The sequence below is a fragment of the Globicephala melas genome, chromosome 5 (assembly GCF_963455315.2).
Source record: "Globicephala melas chromosome 5, mGloMel1.2, whole genome shotgun sequence".
In the NCBI taxonomy this organism is placed as follows: domain Eukaryota; kingdom Metazoa; phylum Chordata; class Mammalia; order Artiodactyla; family Delphinidae; genus Globicephala; species Globicephala melas.
In genome coordinates, this window is record NC_083318.1 from 94,434,630 (window position 1) to 94,445,077 (window position 10,448).

Consider the following 10,448-nt stretch of genomic DNA (forward strand, 5'->3'; position numbering starts at 1 on the left):
AATGTTAGGAGTTAGAGTAAAAACCAACAATAGGAAAGGTTTTCAAAAGATTCTTTTGAGTACAGGGCCTTTTTTGTATTGAGTCAACAATTTTACATTAAAAAGTTCAGTAAAAAACCAAAAAACAAAAACAAACAAAAAATTCAGTGAAGTGTGCTGTAATCAGTACATATCCCCAGCTTCCACAGCAGCTTGAGAGGGTAACCGAAGGGGTAAGTGTCATGACAACAGTGCTGGCTCTGAGCTCCCCCTGTGTAATTGCTGGCACCTCAATTCTCCCGGCACTCCAAGTTCCTCTTTTCCCTTGGCAGGTCCTAGAAGAGTTAACTTGATCTCTCTGCCAGTCTTTAAAAGAATCCCATCTTTTTGTCTCTGCCTGGTTGCTTTGGCACAGCTGCCCTGCTGGCTCTTCAGGTGTCTACTGACCTCGGCATGACACATGGGGGTCACTGCCTCACAGTTTGTACTTAAAATCATCCCTTCCCAATGGCTGATTGATGTTGGATTAGGTCCCTTGCGGTCAACATCTATGTTGTTATAGGGTAAAGGGGGAGTGAAGTGAAGAAGGGGCCCTCTCTCTGCTGGTGCTTCAGTCCTTTCAATGAATTTGTAAGTAGGGTGGTCTTGCTTTCTATTTTTATAGAGCTCACAATGTTGCATTTTATGTTGACACATTTCCTTACGGTTCTTAGCTCTTAGGCTCTCACCAACTTCTGTGGATACTGAATCCGGTAATATTAAATGTGACATTACTTCATCAACACCTAAAGTGTCTTGACTCTAACTTGTAGCTATTCAGGTGAGTTCCCTACCCACTCTGGGTCACCCCAAAGAAATCAGGGGGCAGCCTTTGTCCCTCCTCTGCTCCCTTCCTGTGGAGACCACTCTTGAGTTCCAAAGTATTCTCTCTATCTGAAGGCCCGGTAGAGCCTCTGGTGGCCCTACTTTCTAATGTACGTAAGTAAAGACAGCCCCCATGTTAAATGTAACTTTTACTTTTTAAGAGAAAAATTCACTTTCTGTCGACAAAGAAGTAGAAACATAAAATTCTATTTACAATAAACATAATTATTCATTCATAGACTTATTAATATAAATAGTACTATGACTTTTCATTTAATATTATGGTTAGCTAAGACAGAGATGAAGAAAAAGCATTGTATCTGAAGATTACATTTTTTTTTCACTTTCAAAATTTTTTTTTTTCTTTTTTTTTTTGCAGTACACGGGCCTCTCACTGCTGTGGCCTCTCCCGTTGCAGAGCACAGGCTCCGGACGAGCAGGCTCCGGACGAGCAGTCTCCGGACGTGCAGGCTCAGCGGCCATGGCTCACGGGCCCAGCCGCTCCGCGGCATGTGGGATCTGCCCGGACCGGGGCATGAACCTGTGTCCCCTGCATTGGCAGGCGGACTGTCAACCACTGCGCCACCAGGAAAGCCCTTCACTTTCATCATTTTAATTGGCTTTTTAGTTTTAAGATTAAATTTGCAATCAGTCTTTATTATTCAATTTTCTAAGTTTTTCTTTTTCTTATCAGAAACATTTTTGTATATAATTTTGTAAATACAACATTTTTGAATTTAGTTAGATGGAACAATTCAGTTCTTCAGAGTTAACTGGGTTCTTATAAACTGTTATTTACTATCATTCCATAGCATCTTTTGTCAAGCGTCTTTTCTAAATAAGACCCTCAGAGAAGCTCCGGGGAAGAATTATTTCCTGGGATGAAGTATCCTGGCCAGAGCAACATCTTTCCAGGTAGTATTTGCTGGTAAGTCGATGAAACTATGTCTTTTCAGTAGAGTCTCTGTTTCTTCTTCCATGAGTAGACATTTTAAAAAGTGAATTTTAAGTAACTTTCAAATTCTTTGAGACTCAGAGTGCAATCAATTCTCAAAGGCACATTTAAACACGACACGGTACATTGTATGGTACAGGCCGATGCTGGCGTCAGTTGATTTTGCCTGCCACGGTTACTAGTAAAAGCTGGGGTTATGTGAGACTCTATCTGACTCAATAAACAAATAGCCAAATGTTTACTGAGCATCAGCTCTCTACAAGGCCTCGGACTGAATTGAAATATCAAGCTGACCACAAAACCAGGAGAAAATATTACAAAAACGAGTATGTCTTTTGGGAAATATGCAGTAATGGTAATTTTATGGGAAAATTGGGAACAACTATACAGATATTTTGTGCAACAAAATTAGAAATTTCTGTATACGTCTGGAATGAAATCATCCAGGAAGTCATAGAGCTCTTCATTTGGAGGACATTTTTGATCTGGGGAATCCTACATTGGATTAGGCTTGTACTTACTATTCTTCAGGATTGGAGTAGACCAGATGAAAGGACGCAAATGCCCCAAAATTCACAGGCTAGTCTACCATTTTCCAGTGGTCTGGTGTGAAATTTTTCTGACATAAGTAGAACAAATACTTCCTATTGCTTTTCTAATAGCTAGAAACTTGGCCTTTAGGCTTTACTAGATTGCACAGTTTTGGAGATTCCCAAATTATTTCTTCCCCTAGGGAAAAATCAAAACACTGTCATCATCAGGAAACTCTGTCTCTTGTCAGCTGTTTTGTGTTTTTATTCTCATTTCCTTATTCTCCTTATTTAATCATACTGAACTTACAGTTGTATATCTCCTCACACGTTTCATATATATTCTTAGGAAATACTTAGAGTTCCTATTTTCTTAAGTATTCTTAAACACTCTTTTATTCTAAGATCCTGCTGAGAGCTTAGTGGATCTGTCTCACTGCCCAGACCTCTGTTTACTGCCCTTGTTTATTGCCCTGCACAGGTTCACTGTGCAGTGGGGTATCTATCCCCTCTCTAAAAATATGCTGTGCTCTTCTCCTAGATTTGTGTCAGGTTCCAATATATGTGGAGAGAATCACATGAAAGGTCTGCATAATGATGGCCTTATTTAGGATACTGGTTAGGCTGCTGAAACAACAGACTCAAACATACAGACACCAGGGTCTTCCCTGGTGGCGCAGTAGTTGAGAGTCCGCCTGCCGATGCACAGGAACCCGGTTCGTGCCCCGGTCCGGGAAGATCCCACATGCCGCGGAGTGGCTGGGCCCGTGAGCCATGGCCGCTGAGCCTGCGCGTCCGGAGCCTGTGCTCCGCAACGGGAGAGGCCACAACAGTGAGAGGCCCGCCTACCGCAAAAAAAAAAAAAAAAAAAAAAAAGTGATACACACACACACACACACACACACACACACGCAATGGAATACTATTCAACCTTTTAAAAAGAAGGAAATCCTGCCTTTGTGACAACATGGATGAACCTGGAGGGAATTATGCTAAGTGATATAAATCAGATAAAGACAAATACTGCATAGTATCACTTATTTGTGGAATCTAAAACAAAATTCGAATCCATAGAAACAGAGAGTAGAATGGTGGTTGCCAGGGGCTGCAGTATGTGGGAATTGGGGAGAGTTTGGCAAAAGGGTACAAACTTTCAGTTATAAGATGAATAAGGCTTGAGGATCTAATGCATAACATGGTCACTATGGTTGATAATACTGTATGGTGTAATTAAAATTTGCCGAGATAGTAGAACTTAAATGTTTTCACCTCTCCTCTGCCCCCAGAAAAGAGGTAAATATGTGAGGTGATGGATGTGTTAATTAACTTGAGTGTAGGAATCTTTTCACAATGTACACATATATCAAACCATGTTGTGCGCTTTTAATATATTACAATTTTATTTGTCAGTTATACCTCAATTAAGCTAGAAAAAACCCCACACATGTTAAAAATGATGGAGAGTGCTACTCACTTGCTACACTGAGAGACAAAAAACAGAAAACAGATTCCTGGGTCCACTCCTGACTTACTAAATCAGAATTTCTGAGGTGAGATCCTCAAAATTTCTGAGGTGAGGATGCATGTTAGCACCTGCATCCTCAGGCAGTCTGAAGACCATGTTTTGAGATGAATGAAATGACTACTGTAGTGAATTAAATAAGATTTTAATGATATATTTTTGTGTGTGCATTTACTAGGAATTTCAATTATTATTGCTGTGTGAAAGAAAGAATACAAATTTTGTATACAAGGTTTAATGGGAATTCATCATAAGCTTATATTTTTATTTAGCTGTTTTATAACCAGAAAGAATAAGCCAATGAAGAGAAGGAAAATCAAAAGCTGAAAAAGATAATAATGAATATCATAATATTTCACAGGATATTTACATTATTTGGAGGAGAAAATGCCCCAAGGATGTCATTTTTCCGCATCAAAATAAGAATTAAACATATGAATGCTAAATGTAACTTTTAAAAAATGAGACTAATTACAAAAAATTACTCCAAATATTACTATGATGATTGTATTTTATGAAATAAGTGTTTCACAAAGTGGTTATGTACCTGTATAATGCATACAACACACAGAGCAATTTACTAACAGTATAAATAAACTTTGGTTAATCTCATGAGTTAAGAACACTTTTGTGAGTGAATTAATGGTCTTATCACATTAACTGATTTTTAATACGCGTAAAGTTCAAAACATATATATCTGAAGAGATCACCTACATATTTATTATTATATTATAACTGATAGAAAAATAACAGTTAATGGAGTTTACTGAATTAAATTGCAGAACTAATTTGACCGCCTAAACTGTAGTACTCAAGCACAATCTCTGTAGAATTCATATTTTCAATTAAAACATTCTCGTGTTAAGGAAAAAAAAAATAGCCTAACTTTATAGCTTTAGGGAGATACATTACTGTTAAGTAAATTTAGGGGACTTTCAGAGGTAGCAAAATGAGATGGGGTAAACTACAGAATTATCACACTTTTCTGATAATTAGAGCTCAAATTCTTGGGACATGGCTGCATCGTTTCTACCCCGAAGACTGGTTCCTTCCTGGCCCTCGAAAATAAAGGGCAGAGCTATCAGTTGGGAATCAGAAATCAGATTCTAAGAAGGTGGTGGGGCGTAGGGCAGCTAAGGATACAGAGTTCTCTAGAACGGAGCTTTCTTATTTATTTTAGACAGAAAACTTTCTACCTCCAAATGGAAAAAAAATCATTCTTTATAAAAAACGTGTCTCTCTGCCAGAACATTAGGAGACAACTGAGCCATCCAAGCCCTGAGGCTCTGTGGCTCATTTGCAAAGTTCACCTTCTTAATCTGCTCTCCGCGCCTCCCTGGTCCTGGGCCAGACCCTGGTTCTCAGTCCTGCCTTTGTGCTAAGGACAAAAGCGAGTTCGGAGCCTAGGCTGCTTTCTCCAGTGAAACTGTCTACCTACTCCAGGTAAGTCAGGGTGTCCCAGGAGAATCCTTGGAACACAAAAAGCATATTGTGCCCAATGAATGCAGCCCTGTTGCAGGCCTGCTTCAGAACCTGTCATTAGACAATACCATAGCTCTCTGCTGCCTGGAAAGGTTCCTGCATGAGTTTTAAAGCTGTAATGTGATTTACAACCTTATTAATTTCAGCTGCAAACTTGAGCACATACAGAGTGCTCTATTTAAACCATGAATAAGCCTGCGCTACACTGAGTGGGGCTGTGTCCGTTTGCACAGTTGCACTTTGCCATAGTGTTGTCAAGTTCCACTCTAGGCTTTCAAACAAAAATTTCCAAAGGTAGTACCTCTGCTTGCAGAGCCTATTTGGACAGTATCCATATATTTGTCACTGTCGCTTTTAAAATTGGTTTCCAATGGAGTTTGAGGCCCTGGATCTAGAGTAATCTGATTTGTCTTCTAAGACATAGAAACTGAAGCTCGAGGCAGCCTCCGTACAGAGACGGGTTTCTCAGCTTCAGCACTATTGATGTTTTGGGCTGAGTAGTTCTTTGTGAAAGAGTTGTCTTGTGCATTGAAGGATGTTTAGCAGTCTCTGGTTTCCTTGAGGCCTCAAGCATGCTAAATGTAGCCCAGGCAAGCAGTCAACAATAGTTTTATTTCCACCTTCAAGCAGTAAGAGCTGACCTCTGGCCCTTTCCCTTCAATGGAGGGCTTTGAGCCCATTTTCCCTTTAGGAGCTCTAACCAATCACTGCCAACTTCCATCCTGAGCTCTCAGCAGGGCAGGAACTTCAACTTGCTGCTTTACATTTCTGCCTTTTATTCCACTCTGTGAACTACCCCCTATCCTTCTAATGAATTCATTTTACACTATTGATTTTTTTCCCCAATTCGGTAAATAGCAGCCCTGTTCTTCCAGTTGCTCAGACCAGAAACTTTGGAGTCATCGTTGACTCTTTTTTTTTTCTTTCCACATCCTGTGTCACTCAATGTCCTGGCAGGATACAGATAGCACACTAAAAGCGGTATCTGAGAAAAATTCAATGGATTATATACAAATGTGTGGTCAGGTTAAGGGAGGCTAATAAGAAATGGTGAAGCAGCCGTGGGAGAGTCACGGTGAGAAGCCATTACTACCCAAGGCTGGAAGGAGGCAGGGGTGAGAAGGGCTTACCAGAACCAGCAAGAGCTGTGGTCATAAAAGGTGGCTGCCAAACTGTAGCCTGGCAGGGCAGGCGCCAGGAGAATAAATATTTCTGTCTTGTTCTCCTCCTGCCCTCCAATTTCCTTTCACTTCATTTCACTGCCTGAACCCAACCAAAGCAGGACAGGAGATTCCAGATGTGTGGTCTGTGGAGGTCAGATTTCCAGTCCCCGGGAAGGAGTAGAGGGTGGATCTGAAGGGGCAATCAGAATCCCTGTGTGCCCTCATCAGTACATCTGTCAGCTCTGCCTTGAAATACATCCAGAATCCAACTCTCACTCTCTATTTCCCTTATTACCTTCCTAGTCCAAGCCGCTGTTTCTCACCTGGACAACTGTATCAGCTTCTATCCCTTTACCAGGTTAATATTTTTACAGCATTTATGACCCCCTAAAATATTATGCATAGTTTGTTTATTTGCTTATTGTCTGTCTCTCTCCACTAGAGTGTAAATTCCATGAAATCACAAACTTAATCTGTGTTTTTACTTCTTTTTTTTTTTTTTGCGGTACGCGGGCCTCTCACTGTTGTGGCCTCTCCCATTGCGGAGCACAGGCTCCGGACGCGCAGGCCCAGCCGCTCCGCGGCATGTGGGATCTTCCCGGACCGGGGCACGAACCCATGTCCCCTGCATCGGCAGGCGTACTCTCAACCACTGCGCCACCAGGGAAGCCCTAATCTGTTTTTTTACCTGCTATGAAATTCCTTATACATTGTAGGCAGTCAATAAATATTTAATTAATTAATTAATACTTAAGTTGATCTGATTTGGTTTCTGTTGCTTAGTATTTCCAAAGAACTTTAGATGATTTCAGGGTGTACACCCCTGAATGTAATGTAAAAACAAAATTTAATCTCATTTTGTTTTTTAAAAAAATTTTGTGTGTGTGCATATAAAAAAGAATGGGAGTATATTCAAAAATTTTAGAAGTGATTACCATTAGAGAGTAGGATTGGGGGTAGTTTTCATTTTCTTTTTTGATTTTAACACGTCTGAAATTTTCTACAATGACTACATATGATCCTTGTAATAAGATAAAAGTAACTTTATTTTATTTTAAAATTAAAAGAAATATTTTTGATTTACAGTGTTTTGTTAATTTCTTCTGTAGTGCCTTTATTTTAAAGTACTGACTAGCATCAACTAGATCTTCTAGAAAGCTTGGCAGGTCTTTTTCATCCCTTGGCTCCCCGTCCCTGTTCCGACAGTGGCACTGCCAAACCTTTCCCGCTCTTTTTAAGCAGTCATGCTGGATCCATTTCCCACGGTATCTATCCTGCTCTGTGCTGTAGGATCCATGAGATTGTAACAATCTGGCTCCCTGGCCCTCTAGCTTCCAGCTTGGTTCAGCTAATGGCTTTACCTGAAATCTAGAGGGCAAAAGGAGAGTGAGGTCAGACCACTTATTCCCCCAGATCCCTCCTTACCAGTTCCTGCAGGTTGGCTATGTCCCTTTACCTAAAGGCCACAGCTCCTGCCAAGTGGTCCTCTCCAAACAGCTTTCTCTGGGTCCCAGTAACTGCTCTCTCCTCTCTCTTCTCCAGGCCCAGGGATGGTAATAGTTTTCCCAACCACTAGCCCTGGGGTAATGCACCATCCCTTTTTCTTCCTAATCCTTGCTCACGACTCTATGAAGTCTCCTCAGATTACCCAATTCAAGAATTTCATATCTTTTCTTCCAAGGTCCCAACTAAGAACTAACTCCATCTTCTTCCGTCATTCTCAGCAAATGACCTTGCCTCATTCTTTACTTTTTACTGAGAAGGTCTTCTTGTATCAGCTCTCTTCTCATTCCTCAGGTGGCCATTCATCATCACGTTACTAAGAGTAGTCTACATAGTGGCCTGCTCTCATGCCTAATATTGCCTCTCAGAGTACATAGCATATCTTGCTCATAGCAGGGCTCTACCCTGTCTTCCTCTTGCCTCTGAGAACATTTTTCCTTCATTGGCTCTTCTTCTTTCTTCCATCATTTAACTCTGGATGTTCCCAATGTGTCAAATCTTGGTTTTGCCCCATGACATAATTATTTTAAAGAAGTAAGTTTATCGATTTTTACTACTTTAATTACTTTTATTCGGATAATTTTTTAAATGTATACTTGCTGTCTTATTCATTTAACTAAACTCCAATCCTTTATCTCTTCAATCAGATTAGATATTTTCCATGGATTTCCAATTATCTCCTCCTCCTCAAATCCAGTATCATTTCATTCCCTTCAATTCGATTTTCTCCCATTGTCTGTATTTTTTCCAATGGAATCTACATTTCTTGAGCTGAAGAGTTTAAAACACTGAAGTTATTTGTTAATGCCTCCATTTTCTGTGCCCCTCAACTGCAATTACTTTGTGAATTCTATAATTTTTTTTCTTAAACTCATTTCTCAGAGTTATTTCTTTCCATTCTCATTGTTGTAATCAAAAAAAATTTTTTAACTATAGGCCAAGATTATTTCAATAATCCCCTAACTTGTCTTCAAGTTCCAGTTTCCCCCATTCCTACAGAAGGATTAAGATTTCTAGAATATTACTAACATCATGTGGTTCTAGAATGTGGCTCCCATTAATAATATTCAATAATTACAACATTAACCACTAATATATACTGAGTATTTGCTCTGTGCTGACTGCTACACTAAGTTCTTTTTTACATGGGTTAATTATTTTAATCCTCAGAAGAGTCCTGTAAATATTCTTGTACAACTGGAAGATTTTTTTTTTTTCCTACAAGTCAAATTTATTAGATTTGTCCACAGTCAGCAACGGCGATATTCTTGCTGGTCTTTGCCATTCTTGGGCTGCAAGTACTCTATGACTCCCAAAATATTCATGTCCTCTCTCACCTTGCCAAAGACCGCATGCTTGCCATCCAACTGCTCAGTCTTGGCAGTGCAGATGAAAACCTGGTAATCGTTTGTGTTGGATCCAGCACTTGCCGTGGACAAGGTGCCAGGACTGGTATGACTCAGGATGAAAGTCTCATCAAATTTCTCCCCAGAGATGGACTTGCCACCTGTGCCATTATGGCGTGTGAAGTCATCACCCTGGCACATAAATCCCGGAATAATTCTGTGAAAACAGGAAGCTTGGGCTTCCCTGGTGGCGCAATGGTTGAGAAGCTGCCTGCTAATGCAGGGGACACAGGCTCGAGCCCTTGGTCTGGGAAGATCCCACATGCCGCGGAGCAACGAGTCCCGTGAGCCACAACTACTGAGCCTGCGCGTCTGGAGCCTGTGCTCTGCAACAAGAGGCCACGACAGTGAGAGGCCCGCGCACCGCGATGAAGAGTGGCCCCTGCTTGCCACAAGTAGAGAAAGCCCTTGCACAGAAACGAAGACCCAACACAGCAAAAATAAAAATAAATAAATTAAAAGAAGGCTTAACATTTAAAAACAAAACAAAACAAACAAACAAAAACCAGGAAGCTTTACAACCAAATCCTTTCTCCCCGGTGCTCAGAGCACAGAAGTTTTCTGCTGTCTTTGGAAATTTGTCTGCAAACAGCTCATAGGAGATGTGGCCTGAGGGCCCACCATCCATGGCCATCAGCTCTGAGGTGGTGGTGTCTTCAAGGCCAGAAGAATTTTAGAACATTTAGGAAACTCCCAGATGACCCAGCTACTGGTGGTTCTGGAATGCAAACTCCACATGAAACCAGAAGTCTCGCTCTTAGTCTTTTCTTCCATGCTATCCAAATCCCTCAACATGACTTCCAAAATGCTCTGCAAATTGCCCCCACCCTTCTGATCCAATATCAGCCTTTGTTTCCCTCTACATTATCCTGAGGGTGGGTTCACTAATGCACCATACACACATCATGTTCATTGCAGGTTCTTTTGCCTTGACTTTTGCTCCTATATCTTTTTTCCTGTTGTCAGATCAAATTCTCTTTTTGAGTTAAGGTCTGGCTTCAGACCACAATGAAGTCTTCATGAATGCTACGGTACGCATGGAT

General features: G+C 40.8%; 1 protein-coding gene across 1 annotated transcript; it reads right to left on the minus strand.

Moving 5' to 3' along the window:
- Positions 1-9,249: 9,249 nt before the first annotated feature.
- On the minus strand, positions 9,250-10,039 carry LOC115864423 (peptidyl-prolyl cis-trans isomerase A-like). The gene is made up of 2 exons (XM_030878095.1): positions 9,925-10,039; positions 9,250-9,584 (listed from the first exon to the last, which is right to left on the minus strand). Exons 1-2 carry the CDS (start codon positions 10,037-10,039, stop codon positions 9,250-9,252), a joined length of 450 nt encoding a protein of 149 aa, XP_030733955.1.
- Between the last annotated feature and the right edge of the window lie 409 nt (positions 10,040-10,448).

Excerpts from the sequence above, each read along its gene's own strand:
- LOC115864423 (XM_030878095.1), bottom strand. The coding sequence starts at position 10,039 with ATGGCCATGGATGGTGGGCCCTCAGGCCACATCTCCTATGAGCTGTTT. Across the intron at positions 9,585-9,924 it reads CGGGGAGAAAGGATTTGGTT|CCCAAGCTTCCTGTTTTCAC; the intron begins GTAAAGCTTCCT and ends CCACCAGGGAAG.